The 15,436-nt window shown below is 36.7% G+C and overlaps 2 protein-coding genes across 4 annotated transcripts in view; one reads left to right on the forward strand and one right to left on the reverse strand.

The window, feature by feature from the left end:
• tbcd (tubulin folding cofactor D) overlaps positions 1-15,436 on the forward strand; it is a 97,311-nt gene that overhangs the window by 21,958 nt on the left and 59,917 nt on the right. Inside the window, exons 8-14 of the mRNA XM_073944965.1 lie at positions 2,717-2,762; positions 2,839-2,971; positions 3,051-3,193; positions 3,284-3,344; positions 3,502-3,576; positions 3,678-3,772; positions 11,208-11,364. Of these exons, the coding sequence (XP_073801066.1) occupies positions 2,717-2,762; positions 2,839-2,971; positions 3,051-3,193; positions 3,284-3,344; positions 3,502-3,576; positions 3,678-3,772; positions 11,208-11,364 (710 nt within the window). The remainder of the gene's footprint in view (positions 1-2,716; positions 2,763-2,838; positions 2,972-3,050; positions 3,194-3,283; positions 3,345-3,501; positions 3,577-3,677; positions 3,773-11,207; positions 11,365-15,436) is intronic.
• On the reverse strand, positions 3,675-7,945 carry znf750 (zinc finger protein 750). 3 transcript variants are annotated; one of them, XM_073940646.1, is made up of 4 exons: positions 7,782-7,945; positions 6,868-7,036; positions 5,463-6,724; positions 3,675-5,362 (listed from the first exon to the last, which is right to left on the reverse strand). In XM_073940646.1, the coding sequence occupies exons 3-4, from the start codon at positions 6,674-6,676 to the stop codon at positions 4,753-4,755; spliced, it is 1,824 nt and encodes a 607-aa protein (XP_073796747.1). In that variant the 5' UTR covers positions 6,677-6,724; positions 6,868-7,036; positions 7,782-7,945; the 3' UTR covers positions 3,675-4,752.

The raw sequence follows: 15,436 nt of genomic DNA on the forward strand, positions 1-15,436 counted from the left end.
GAATACCATATTATATTCATAAAAAATGCAGGATAAACATTTTTAACCAAAAATGTTTTTTTTTAATTATTATTTAAAACTTTTAATTATGATAATTTCAAAAATAGTTTTGGCACAAAGGTGCCTCCCCATGTGTGGCGCCCCTATAATAAATAATACTGCTAATAATAATAACATTATACAAAAGCAAATTGTTATGAATGAACTGAAAAAGCCTCCCGAGATGAAGAAGACATAAAAGCAGTGATTTTTTTCATATTTATGTAGGCTAGAAAATAATATGTTTTGTAATATTTTAATCCTTTATATTTATATCCTATATCTATTCTTTTTATTTCCTATATATATCCTTAATATTAAATTTTTTTCATATGTAAATATATTTGTCTATTGCTCTCTTGTGTGTATCTCAACTCTGTGCTCTCAACTCTGCGCTGGAGTTTAGACCGGGTTTGTTTTTGTCTAATAAAAAATCTATTCAAGTTTCTCAGAATAGCAACGCGCCAGCAGTGTGCGTCAGAACGCCTTCCTTTTTAGACCTGAACGCCTATGGGCGCACATATGAGCGCTAATGCATTTGCTATTTAAACAGCGTAGCGCAACGCCTCAAAACGACTCTTGTGGCAAGCTGAAGCTAGCAAAAGACTAGTGCGCCGCACCTTGCGCCACATTGCGCCGGGTGTATGATAGGGCCCAATATTTTTTCATAACTCATTACTAATACCTGATTTGTTTTATCTTTGCCATTATGACAGCTCATAATATTTTACTTTCTATTTTTCAAGACACTTCTATACAGCTTAAAGTGACATTTAAAGGCTTAACTAGGTTAAATAGGTTAGCTAGGCTGGTTAGGGTAATTAGGCAAGTTATTGTGTAATGATGGTTTGTTCTGTAGACTATCGATAAACAAATTAGCTTAAAGGGGTTAATAATTTTGACTGGTGTTTAAAAAATTTAAAACTGCTTTTATTCTAGCTGAAATAAAACAAATAAGCTGTTCTTCAGAAGACAAAATATTATCTGACATACTGTGAAAATTTCCTTGCTCTGTTAAACCTCATTAGGGAAATATTTAAAAAAGAAAAAAATCAAAGGGGGGCTAATAATTCTCACTTCAACTGTATATGGAAAAACAACAAATGCAGAGGTAATTGGAACTGTTATGTTTCAATAATCAATATAATACATTGCTTTTTTAATGCTCTCAAAAATATACTTGATATGTTGTGTGAGCAGTTTCTTTAAATTATGTTGCATAATTTGAAGAACTGTCAGATCTCAGCATTGTGATGCCGAATTTCCCCTTTTCTGCCAGTAGGTGGTTTCGGCTTGTAGAAAAGAGGGCTGGGAGCACAATCTTAGTCACCAAAACGGTACAATTTGAAAGGGAACAACCTAAAAGGTGCAGTTTCAAGGGTTTTAAAAAAATATTTGGGTGAAGATTACTTCACATACACACTCTATTTAATTCAGTTCAATTTACCTTAATTTGTATAGTGCTTTTACAAAGTAAATTGTGTCAAAACAGCTTGACATAGAAGATTTCTAGACTCTAGGGCAGAGGTGTCCAAACACGGTCCTGGAGGAGTTTATCTCCGACTTACTTCAACAAACCTCCCTGGAAGTTTCTAACATACATTGAAAGAGCTTGACTAGAGGTTCAGGTGTGTTTAATTGGGGTTGGAACAAAAATATTTAGGACACCAACCCTCCAGAACAGAGTTTAGACACCTCTGTCTAGGGAAACCAGAGACTTATTTTACATCTTGTAAGTGGCATATTGGGTCCCCTTTAACACTTTTTTTTCTTTTTTTTTTTACAATTTGTATAATTTATTTATTATGTGGCATGAATTTATCAATCATTGAAATGTTCATTTGTTGACATGAATAACAGAATGGTTATAAGAGCCACTAGGGGTCCTTGTACCCCTTGTTAAGAAACATTGATCTAATACATTAAGACTAGCGGAGCCAACAGCAGAACAACATAACAGTCACAAGAAATTAATATTGCTGGTTATGGATGAATATGAAACAGAATGTTATCATTAGGTTTTATATTTAGCATTCTTGCTGTGAATGGATTTTAAAGCCTGTAATTCCTGCATTGTTTAATAATAGCTACATATCAGTTGATACCTGCCAAAGCCAGAATAGTGTTACATGGCAAAGTTAAAGCTGTAGTAATTGCTCATTTAATGCTTGATCTTTATCAGAATTTGTTTCTTTGCATTGGGACATCCTGCACGTGAAATCGATCCTGCTATTGTAATGCTTTTGTGAAGCGTATCTCTGTTGCTCGAGGCTTACAAAACTGGCTCTGTGTGTTGGGAATGCCTGAGGTGCTAAAACTGCCATCAACGTTTTGCATATTAGCTTTAAATGCCACAGGGTCAGTCAGTAAGCAAAAACATGTGCGGTGCACTTTTATGCTCGATAATTGCTTTTAAGGGACTTCTGCTGGCATTAAACTCAACTGGATTTTGCAAATGTGTTTAATAAATTTGAATTCACTTCAGTTTATTAATGCATTGCATCAAAAGATTTTTAAAGGTTAGCTATGGATGTTATGCATTTCCCAAACAGGGCCTCAAGTAGTTATGCAGAGTTTGCATAGACGAACTTAAACACATGCTATACAAAAAAAAAAAAAAAAGAAAACATTTTGAAAACAGTTTCATAGTTCTAATCAAGTGATGATTTTTTACCAGGCCCAGCTCTTCAAGCATGGGAAACGGGATGACTTTCTCCAGTATGGTGTGTATCTTTTTTTAATTTCTATCAAACCAAAATGTAATTAGATAAATGTTTACCAATCTCCTCAAATTCGCAGCCCCCACAGTTCTTGAGTGCCTGAACCAGAAGAAAATAGCTGAAAGTAACCAAGCCACATTGCGTAAACTTGGAGTAAAGGTTGTCCAGAGACTTGGCTTAACTTTTCTGAAACCACGTTTGGCAAAATGGAGGTAATTAAGGAGTAAATGATTGACACAGCATGAAGAAATCAACCCAAAACAATGTGTCAATTGTGTTTTTCATGACCAGGTACCAGAGGGGAAGTCGGTCACTTGCTGTGAACCTGGCCCAGTCTTCTGTCACTGAAAGTGTAGAGGCTACAAAACCTGATCTAGAGTCTGTTAGCCAGGAAGAAGACTATGACATACCTCAGGAGGTAGAGAATGTCATTGGTAAATATCTATTTGTTTTATTTTCTTAACATTCTCTTGTAAAAGAAACAAACATTCTCTTGTAAAGCTAATTTGCATAATCTGTTGTAGAACAACTGCTGTTGGGACTGAAAGACAAAGAGACTATAGTCCGATGGTCTTCTGCCAAAGGGTGAGAATAGTCACGTTCGTAAATTACACTTTGTTTTATTTGGCCTAACTGAACTGGCTATCATAGTGTCATGCTTCTCTCTGAAAAAAATGTATAGCAAAAGCAAATGATTATTGTTATTTTTTTAACCAGCATTCCTTTTTTTAACTGTCTGCAGGATTGGAAGAGTAACTGGTAGACTGCCTAAAGAGCTTGCTGATGACGTGGTTGAATCTGTTTTAGATTGTTTCAGGTATGAAATTACATACCTGAGATGTAATGATATGATTGAAGTGTTTTCAAATACGGAATTTTATTATATTACACTATATATATTTTTTTTATAATGTGCAGTTTTCAGGAAACAGATAATGCTTGGCATGGGGGCTGCCTGGCTCTTGCAGAGCTAGGCCGAAGAGGACTGCTGCTTCCTTCTCGTCTGTCAGACGGTTAGTTTGTATTTTCTTTTAATCTGTTATATTTGAAACCTGCCTTACCAACATAAGTTATGGTGGCTGAGAGAGCTTTAGCCTGCTGCAATTTAAGAAAGCATATGCAATTACAAAAAAAAACGCCAGCAAATTGAGAAAAGATCTGTTTGACAGCACACGTCATTTCTGCATTACACTTTCGAATAGCTCCAAAAACAAATAAACTGTTTCAAGGAGACCATAAATCGTGACAGACCTGACTATTCAGGTAATGATTCTTTAGGCTTATAAATACAAAAGACATGGTTCTCGGGATATTAAAATAAACAAACAGGAACTCGCCTATCAAAGATCACTTACAACTTCGCTGAGCACTTCACAGCACAGCGGCATCCATCACTTGAGTTTTTCCATTTTTGGGTCCACTTGAAACACTCAGCCATCGTATTAAGTAGTCAAACTCATTAATCCTAATCTGAGAATAATGTGCGTTCTTTGTACTTATCATGCCCCACTTCAGAAATACTCAGGAAAATGAAATAAAATTTATTCAAACACTTTATTCAAATATTACAAGTTTGGCTTGTTTTTTTATTGAGTAAAAATGCCACCACCCACTCACTTTTTGTTACATTACATTGAATATTTGTCAAAGCGAACAAGCTTCTTAGTAAACTGGGGTGCTGTCTTTTTCTAGTCAGTGCATAATGTTTATACATCAAGAATACTTAAAAACGTGTTTATTTACATAAATCTTTAAGGGAGATGCTTTTATTCAAAGTATCTTACATTGAACGTATACATTATCAGTTCAATCATAACTTTAAAATTCATAAGTAAGTTATTTTACGGCCATAAATACTATAATAATTCAAGACTTGATAGTAGCTGCTGGCCATATTTCTGCAAAGTCTCTCTTTAATGTTGATGTTTTCACTGGACCGCTTTTCTCTCTCAACCATCTGAATTGCAGCAGTTCACTATTTAACTACTCTTCATCAGCAGTTTTGTGACCTTTTTCTTCGTGGACGGGATGATTCTTTAACCTTTGCTCGTTTGTTAGTGTTTCTTAAGGGTCTATTATTTGCCCTTTTTTGTCCCAATGCCAACACGCTTGCATTGAGTATGTTAGGACTGTCTTTGACTGAGCAGTTGTCAGAAGAAGGAAGACACTTAGTGTTCTGGCTCTCGGTCACACCTTGTTGCTTAACAGAAGTGTCATTGATGATGTCCCTTGAGCTAGCTAACTGGCATAAAGCAAAGGCTGCTGTCTGCCTTTGGTCACATGGTTCTAGATCCTGGGGTGACTCAGTTGTGGATACTTCAGCATTGCTGATGGTTTCTTTTTCCGGAGTTTCAGAGGTGTTGGGCAAGGCTTGGTTGCTGGACTGTACCCTGAGGCAGAGGTTGAGCGGAGCCTCTTCTTGACTACTTTCTGAATCATAATGCAGTTCTCGGTCAGGATAGTGATGATGTGTCATGTTGTCGGATGTGGCCTGGTCCCTTTTTGAAAGGTTAAGAGGACCTATCTCCTCTTCGGTTTCTTCATCCTCTTCCTTGTCTGAAATGTCACTGCTTCTTGCAGAAATTGTGGTTTGTGAATCATACCTGTAAAGATGAGACAAGATGTCATGTTATGAATGTTTTGCAAGGAGGAAATTAATCATGCGTATATCATATTTATTTGTCCCGCTTAGATTGTACCTACCTTTCTGTCTTTTGTAACACTTTCTCTTGATTTTGTCCACATGGCATTTTGGGTAAGTTATCATTTGCTTTAGTCGACCCTGATATGATATGCGATTGGCTGCCTGAGTGAGACTCCCCATGGGAAGCAAGTCTGAGTCCAACAGGGATACGCTGGGTGACATCTGCAGTACTGGGCCTGTCTGGAGACCCAGAGGCATCACATCCTTCTAAAGGACTCTCGCGAATACCTTTGTCTCCTGTATTATGCTCCTGCACTGCCCTATCCTCAGCAAGCCTGCTGTAAGATTCAGGATGCGTTAGGGGGACCAGGTGCCCTCCATACTCTCGAGGATAAAATCTGCTACTGTACACATCCAGAGGAAGATACCTGGATCTCTGTAAGGGTATAGAGAGTTCAGGGTGCTGATAGAAGCTGTAGGGTAGAGGTGGACTGGGGAAAATAGAGTGACCATATCTGTAGTGATAAGGGTGGAGAAGGGAAGAATTAGGTGGGATCAAAGGTGACGGCACTAGTGGTCTCTGGGTCTCTCGAGGTGCTACTTGGTAGGCTGGAGTGCTTGCTTGGTTATGTGGGTAGGGTGCGTAGAGGGGAGGCAAGGACCTTTCGGGCACCATGTATGGAGGATATTCTGGTATTGGAGGAAGAAGATGTGCTGAGGAAGCAGATGTTACCCAAGGTGCAATTTGTTGGTAGAAGTGAGGAATGGTTGATTGATCATCCTTATGTGGAGACAAAGAAAGAGCTTCACTTTCGCATGTTCGTGCAACTGGCGAGAAGGCCGAAGATATTTTGTTCTGTGCAATGTCCATGTCTTCACTTTTGTCCTTGGCCTCAAGAGCTGGCTCAGTGTCATCTTTACTGACCTCCTTGATGGGACTTTGAGGCTTTTCTCTTGCTTCCTTAGTCACCGCTTTCTCAATCTTGACATTTTCTATAGGTTTGGTTGATTCAGCATCCAGTGGTAGCTCTTTGCTGTTGTGACTGAAAGCTGGGCTATGCTGGGAAGCTCTGGATGCTTTCCCTGTCTGTTCCATGCGCTGAGACACCAGAGAGATGGAGTTCTTGCACAGATTATACTTCATGTGGTTGAAGAGGTGAGACTTGATGTTGCAGGTGAATGGACATTGGAAACACTGATATTTAAAAGGCTTGCCAGGAGGACGAGGAATGTAATGGGGTTTCTTCGGTTTTCTGCCCTGAAGGGTTTCCATAGTGGTGCAGTTGTTCAAATCCAGTGCTGCGTGGTTTGTCAGTCCTATCTGCCAATGGGGAAATAAAAAAAAAAATGTATATATGATTAACAGTTCTGCCACACCCTGTAAGAGCAGCACTCTTCATTTGTTTTTGGGTCACAACTTACTAGTAATAGAAATAAATATAGCAAATTCATTGTCTTTTAAACCTTTTATTTAGAATGTAGCCGCTCTTTAATGTTTGCTGGATTCTGTTTTAGCATGACACACTCTAGCTGCACTACCGAAGCCTGAAGTGTAGGCCTGTAGAAACATGCTCCCCTTCTTCAAAATTTGATGGCGTGGGAAACCTCATACACCTGTTTCCCATGACCTTACCTGCAGGATACAAGATATTTAAATGTTAATCTTACTCGCACTGTAAATGTAGAGAAGCTACCCCAACTATTCATTTGAAATCGGATTTTATAACACTGGTAACAACATGGACTTCTTCAGTGCTTGAAGGAATTTCTTCTACAGTTCATCACTACAATGAGGATACGTAATGGTCTGGTAAGTGTGCAAAGATTTTGAGGCCTGAAGGTTTGTATTGGTGCTAAGAAGATTGAAGAAAGAGATTGTCAGGCAAGTTATGCAGAAAATGACTCCACCTTAAGGAACCTGTTTGTCACTAGCTGTCGCAAGAAGTGGTGGCTCAGGTTTTGGCTCCCATGTTTTATACGAAGCCGCTCCCTCCTCAAGGCACAAATTAAAAGACATTTTTTGTTGGATTGTGAAATTACATTTTGCTGCAATATCCATTGTTTCCTGGTTTTAATTCTGTAAATAACCCAATATCTTGTGAAATGTGAAAAAGTTTATTTTTTTTCTAAATGGAAAAACTTTATAGGTTGCTTATAGCCTGAACAACCACATGACAAGTAAACTTTTTTTACAAGGTGTAGTCTAGCAGGTGCAACTAAAGTCAGCTATTTGGATCTACCTCTGAAACACCTGCCTGACATGACACCAACAGTTAAGCTTTAAGAAATGTTACAGTTGATCATACACATGAACAGTACATATGAACAACAGTAACAATGACTGCAGTCATTATCAATCGACATTGTCATACTCTTACCTGTTGTCAGATTCCACGTTCACGATATTGGATGTATCATTGATGGATGTAGATCCACAGTGGTCATCCAGAAGTCTCTGAAGTGGAAGAGTTTGTCTGGCGTGCTTGTCCTCGAAATCGACTGTCTGTTCGTTTAGGTGCTCCGTCTAGATTCTGATGAGTCTGATGAGCCTCTCGCCTTCTCTCTTAGGTGTTGACTCTGTGGGGTGGAGTCTGTGCCCAAGCAGTAGAGCCCTGAGGCAGCATCAATGCGCCTGCTATTAGGCAAGCCCCAAGCCACGATACGCTGCTAGTTTGCCTCCTTGTCTCACCTGCTTGTGACAATCCACATGGACTTTAAAATCCAGACAAGACTGTTTGCGCCTTTTGTTTGCCTAAATGGTTGAATTAGCTCAGGAGTGGTGGAGTTAGGTGTGAAGCAGGTTTGAGGATGTTGTCAGAGGGGTGTGGAAATATTCAGGACAACCAGTGAGATTTGCATGTGTGCTGCGCTTGATGTGAAGTGTCTTTCAGAGTGATTATGAAAATTCTTGTTCTGAGCTTGCAGTTATTTATGCTGCATCCGGATCGTAGTTTTCACAAATGGGGTTAGTTTTATTTTGAAATACATTCACATTTATTCACAATACAGTACTCACTGCATATACAGCATGAATCATAAACTGTGAATACTGTTCATTTTGGCCCCACCAACATTTTAGGAAAATTGTTCCTTGTAATATCTTTCCAAAAAAAGTATTTATTTTTAGTGTAATTATGTGTATCTATTTGTTTGCAACACTTTTTATGTACCACGTTTCAGTACATCCAATACATACATTTTTGTGTGTGTGTGTGTGTGTGTGTGTGTGTGTGTGTGTGTGTGTATGTATGTATATATATATATATATATATATATATATATATATATATATATATATATATATATATATATATATATATATATATATATATACAGGCTTTATACAAAAATTAATCTAATAAAAAATGACTTTAATATTTAAGTTTTCAGCAGTGATAACAAGAATGAAAACTTTTTTGGTTCGAGAAAGAAATTGTTCAACAAGTTACAGTATACTGTCTAGCGGAAAATAAATAATAAATAAACTATTTATGAATAAATAATTTGAATACATTTAAAAAATATATTAAAGGTAATAAATAAAATATGCATAGACACAGTAAACAAATGAATGATTACATTATATTTTACATGCAGACAAAGTCGTAGAAAAAAAATAGCAATGCAATAGTGATTAAAATGTACGTCCTACAATTTAATCATTTTAAATTTACCCTGCTTTAGACAGAAATAAGGAATAGCATCTTAGTTCAGCAAACTTTATACAAAACACCAGCAGTTATCCCCGCTATCATCCTCTAACCACAGAAAGTGGATTGCTGGATTGCATTTATAAATACAAGCACAACCATGTGAGAGGGATGCAGGCTTGCTATTTGTCTTGTTACAGCGTTGCCAGCCAATAAAGAATGTGTTCCCTTCGTGGACATCAGGATGGCAAGAAATAATTTTGCTAGCTTGGGTAGTAAAATAAAACTGGTGTTCATAACGACCACCTTTCGAGAGAATTTCCCATGGTGTTAATGTCAGGCATCTGAAAAAAATCTTATATTTAATCCTCAGTTGTAGTTTGGCTGCTTTTAACTTTGGATCAGGATGTTTGTCGCTTACGTTTGTCATTTTGATTTCGTTTATGGAAAATTTACGCTCGAGAAGTGGATTGTTTCTGACAGCACCTACTAGTGGTTGAAGTAGTTGATCGCTCGACTAGTCTATGCAATAGAGATGTGCGGATCAGCTTAAATGATACCCGGCGGTGGGGGGATAGTCGTGGACTCCACCCTCTCTATTCTGCCTTCGTAGGCAGCCGCCTGGGTTGCCTCTAAGCATGCGCCAGCTCAGTGTGAATATCAACAGCAGATTCAGTGAGCTTTAATCTGCGCATCTCTGATAGTAAAATAATACTTTAATCGTAAACGTTTTTAAATGAACATTTATTTATAAAAACAAAAGTTTGTCTTTAGACAACATTTTCTTCATTTTTCAAATAGATACAGAAAGTAAAAATAAGACATTTTTAGTTTTTACAGATACAGGAACAAGATAAAAAAAAGGATGCTACTTCAGCCTAAACGGCAGCTTTGTTATGTTTACTTGGCCTTTTTCTTCGCACTGTGCAAAGACAGAATAGCATCTATTGTGCCTGTATTCGGGCGATTCCGCCTCGCATCCAAAACGCGGCCAGCTGCACTGAATGAGCATTCACTTTCACCGCTTGTTGTAGGAATAAACAAGATTCTCCTCGCAAGGCGCTGCAGTTGTGAAAATAAGCGATCTTGTTTCTCCAAGAATGATAGCAGATTTTTCTTCTGATGATGACTCTAACTGAAACTTTGAACAGTAGGCTACTCTTCATCCATTATTTTGGGTGTCTCATCTTCCCATTCTGCAAAGCTCACTCCCTGCTTTTTTTGCTGGTCCACTGCCATGTCCTGCTACATCCACCCTCAATTAATCATAAAGTATTTTTTCTATTACCCGACCTGCCCAACCCGTGGGTTATCCACAGTGCTTGCAGATATACATAACTACCATCCGCACACTAATGCCATCTCTACTATGCAAGCACTAAATATATATATATATATATATATATATATATATATATATATATATATATATATATATGGTAACACTTTACAACAAAGTTCATTATTTAATGCATTTACTTACATAAACTAATCATGAACAACACATGTACAGCATTTATTAATCATAATTGAACATTTACTAATGCATTATTAACATCCAAGTCCATGCTTGTTAACATTAGGTAATGCACCATGAGTTAACATGAACTAACAATGAACAACTGTCTTTTCATCAACTAACGTTAACTAACATAAACAAATACAGTAGTAAATGTATTGTTCATTGTTTGTTCATGTTAGTAAATGCATTAGTTAACATTAACTAATGAACCTTATTGTAAAGTGTGACCATATATATATATATATATATATATATATATATATATATATAATCGAAACAAAAACAAAAAAACTCTGAAATGTACCAAAATAAGCATTCAATTTAATTCCAGTTCATTTGTATAGTACTTTGCAGAATAGTTATTGTGTTAAAGCAGCTTTACAAAAGGTGCACATTATTGCAATTCCATTGGAAGGGTTAAGTCACGATGAACGCTTCAGTGATACTGCGGAAAATGTTGGCAAGCATTTGGCATCGCAAGAATAAATAATATTTTAAATATACTCCTATTTAATTACAAATAATAATATATTTAATTTGTCGTCTTTAAATAATCAGTTATCCCAAATTTCACAATATTAAAAAACAAATGATTATTGCATACTAATGTTTTGTTCTCATCTATCTTCCAGTGGTGCCTCTGATTCTGAAAGCTCTGACATATGATGAGAAAAGGGGAGCGTGCAGCTTGGGATCGAATGTGCGAGATGCAGGCTGCTATGTGTGCTGGGCTTTCGCTCGTGCCTATGAGCCCACTGAACTAAAGCCTTATGTCAACCAGATTGCCAGGTACGAACCCAATATCACCACACCGTTGTACTTCACTAAAATATAATACATGTTATTAGGCCACAGTAATCCATATAGGGACTTATCGGCACAACACATAGACATTACCTGAGTCTTTTTTGGGGATGCAATATATACAGTTGAAGTCAGAATTATTAGCCCCCCTGAATTATCAACGATGGTTGGTTCTAAAAATGCTTAAAGGGGTAAATAATTTTGTCCCAAAAATGATTTTTTTTTTAAATGTAAAACTGCCTTTATTATAGCTGATATAAAACAAATAAGACTTTCTCCAGAAGAAAAAAAAATATTATCAGACATACTGTGAAAATTTCTTAGCTCTGTTTAACATAATTAAGGAAATATTTAAATAAGAAAAAAAAAAGTTCAGAGGGGGCTAATAATTCTGACTTTAACTGTTTTGGATTCGGCCGTACATAAAAAGCAATTCTAGCAACATTTTAGCTGATTCCGCAACATCTCTATTTCTATTGGAGGTGTCAGTGTCAGTATGGTTAAAAAAAAAACACTATAGTATTTGCTATAAATTGCTTTAGTATATTTTCACGTGGATGGCTTAAGACAGAAAATAGATCTGGTAGCAGATATCACAGCCTCTGCACTTTTTTGTTAACAATGCCTAGTTAAAGGGTATCTGCGGGCTCTTAAAAATTTGACTAAAATCTTAAATCTCATAAGATACTTTTTAGGCCTTAAAAAGACTTAAATGTACTGAAATATTAAGTTGTATGTCTTAAATCTTTTTTTAACAGGTCTTAATTTTTCTTTGTTCATGTATAGCTAGCCAATCTGGCCTTTAACACCCATGCAATCACCAACAATCTTATTAAAACTTTGAACAGTTTATTTAAAACTAGCATTTATATAGTTTCCTTGCGGTATTTATATAGTTTCCTCAGCATTTAGCCCTGGGTAAGTCTAAAATTTTATTTATAATGTTCTTAAAATGTCTTTAAGGGCCTACTCACACTATACCATCCGTACCATGCCCAGGCCTGTTTCCCGGATCGTTTGAGAAGTGTGAGTGCGCTGAATCGGACTCAAGCACGGCTCACTTGGCCGGCCCTGGCCTGGTTGGAAGAGGTGTGCCTGAGCCAGGTTCACTTGGGCTTTGGCCCGGTACGCTTGTGTGTGAGTGCAAAACGCGTCAAAGCCCGAAACTGAAAGCGAGACGTGACTTTTAAAGCACTGTTTCATATGGATTTATTAATAATTCTTACTGTTCAGTGAACGCAAACTGCCATAGATTATTAAAGACGCAAACCCCTCACTGTACGACAGTTGCACGCCTTCAGCAGACCACCTCATTCCTGCAGCACCAGAGAATTATGATTGTTTATGAGCGCCAAAAGTGGCGGATCTGTTTGGCGAAATATCTGACTGCGTGTCCCCGCATCCCTAATGACTTTTTGGCGAAATATTTGACGGCATATCAAACGACTGAAACGATATAACTAGAGAAATCTCCACTGTGCTGCTAAGTGAGAGAGTGCTTCTCACTGAACAGAGCAGCAGCGATGACGTAAGCGTGCCGAAGCTCATTTGTGGTGTGAGTGCGGGCCATCGGGGGAGACGGGAGGGGGAAAAAGCGTGCTTTGGCCCGGTTCGAGGCAACTGTACCTAGTGTGAGTACGGCCTAAAAGTCTTAAATTTTACTTGGTGAAACCTGCAGAAATTTGTAATTAATAAATTATTAAAAATGACTGTAACTAAATGAAATATTCTTTAGAATACAGGGTTCAACCCAAAGGAATTTTTAATGTGGTTCAGATTTTTTACTTGCCCAGCCAAAATTTTCACTGTTCTCACCAAAAAAAAAAAGTTAGTACCATGTGACTCTGAAGACTGGAGTAATGAAGCTGAAAATTCATCTTTAAAATCACTGGAAAAAAATTATAAAACTAAATAATATGCTACTTTTGAACCGTTATTTTATAGAGCAATAACATGTCACAATTTTACAATTTATACTGTATTTTTGATGAAATAAATGCAGCCTTGGTGAACAGGAGAGGCTTATTTTAAAACATTTAAAAATCCTACAGACCCAAACTTTTAACCAGTAGAATATAGAATATTTTGTTAGTGAAAATGGGCACTTTAATTTTGACACCCACAGACATCATCACCAAATATAAATCAGAGAGGTCAGACTTTCTCATAGTCTCATTTAGTTTTCAAGTTTTGTATCAATCTATCTATTTTTTTTATAAAAAAAGAAAAGTTGGCTAGAATTATTCATTGTGGGCTTAAATTATAGAGAGAGATTACAGATGAAGCCTTGATTATAAGCATTGATTCATTATAATACAAAATATAAAAAAATAAAGATTAAAATTTATCAGATTTTGTTTACTGGTTTATGGCACATTTACTGGTAGGAATGACATCATGTCACTCAAATTCTCTCTTCATATTGTCGTATATATGGCTATTACACACTGTGATATAGCCTGGTTCGTTAGTTTGTTGGATCGTTTTGCTTTCTCACTACAATCGCTCTGCTTCAGAGTTTGTTTCAATCGAGCCGAGACCACCTCATTCAGGCGATCTCGGACCGATTAATTTGGTGCGGATCCGAGCATGATTGTGCATTCAAATATGACAAAGCGCACTAATTGGGCAAACGAGACAGGTTCCGAACAAATGTCTAGGTGTGAAAACACCCTAAGGTTGTATTCGCACTAGTGCCTTCAATCGATTGTAGTAATTAATCACACTTTTTTTGCAATTAATTGCGATTAATCACTTTTAAAAGACTGAAACTTGTAATTTTGGCTATTCAAATGTAACATCAACATAAACGCAGGACAAAAACTATTTAAATTCAAAGTATAATTGTTTATTAAAATTTTTGTTTAACTTGTAACACAGATTTCTTCATGTAAACAACAAACCCACAATAAACCATCAAGATCCTGGCTTGACAGCCATATTTATTACAGAAATAAAACACAGACATGTTAGTGCCATTTGAATTTATATATATATATATATATATATATATATATATATATATATATATATATATATATATATATATATATATATATATTTATATATATATATATATATATATATTTATATATTTCCATGTTGGATTCTAAGTGGACTGAAAAAAAAAGGCCAAAATACAGGCATTACAGATATGGAAATTGGAAACAATTGCACTCATTGAAAAGTTGTATTGCTGATAGTTGAGAAAATTATTTATGAAGTAGAAACTATTTTGCTTAGTCCTTCTTTACATTTAGCCAGTTGCAAGTCTAGTCTGTTGACGTTATCGGGGGACAATGTGGCCCTTTTCTTTTGAATGACGTGAACAGTCTCTCACAAGCAGAATCACAGAATCAGCATATGAATTTCGTGCCTAATTTTGTTGCAACAAGGACGTAAGAAGCATCAAGGGTACATCAAAGGCACCCACAGGTATGCGTTGTGTCACATCAAAGACTAGTTCTTACAGGGACTTTGGTCGTACCATGTGCATGATCGCGTTCATCAAGTTAAGAGTGTACCATGTAAACAGCGATTTTTGATTACCTTTAATGTGTTGTAGGGGATTGTCTTTAGAAACATGTTTTGTTGTGCTGGTTGAAAGTCTCTCCACAGTCCAATAGCAATGATTACAGTAAGTGATCTAAATGTGTTTATACGTATTTTTATATTCTAAATAAGGCATAAAACTAAAAAAAATGTTTATCCAATTAAATATTGTCGGGCCGACATCTCCCATAATTCCGATAAGTAGCTCAAACTGCTTGCCAGCAAATGTACATTCAGACTTCTGCCCATCTGTTCAACCAGATCCACCATTCGCGCGTGCCCACCTGCATGAGCGTCGCACTTTTACTAGAAAATTACAGACGCGGTGAAATCAAATGCTAAATCGAAACTTTTGAAAATCCTGAATCATTATTGGAGTTAGTTTTGCACGCTGGAGGAAGGACGACACCATGGCTGAAGTATTACTGTTAGACAGGCAATGTTCTGTTTAAACTATTTAAGTCAGGCTAAACTTATGTTAGGTTGTGTTGTGTTATGAACGGCT

The sequence above is a fragment of the Danio rerio genome, chromosome 3, assembly GCF_049306965.1.
Source record: "Danio rerio strain Tuebingen ecotype United States chromosome 3, GRCz12tu, whole genome shotgun sequence".
NCBI classification, from domain to species: domain Eukaryota; kingdom Metazoa; phylum Chordata; class Actinopteri; order Cypriniformes; family Danionidae; genus Danio; species Danio rerio.

Coding starts and splice junctions, on each gene's coding strand:
- znf750 (XM_073940650.1), bottom strand. CDS start 6,676: ATGGAAACCCTTCAGGGCAGAAAACCGAAGAAACCCCATTACATTCCT. Junction 5,363..5,462: donor GTGTTACAAAAGACAGAAAG/GTAGGTACAATC, acceptor TCATCTTTACAG/GTATGATTCACAAACCACAA.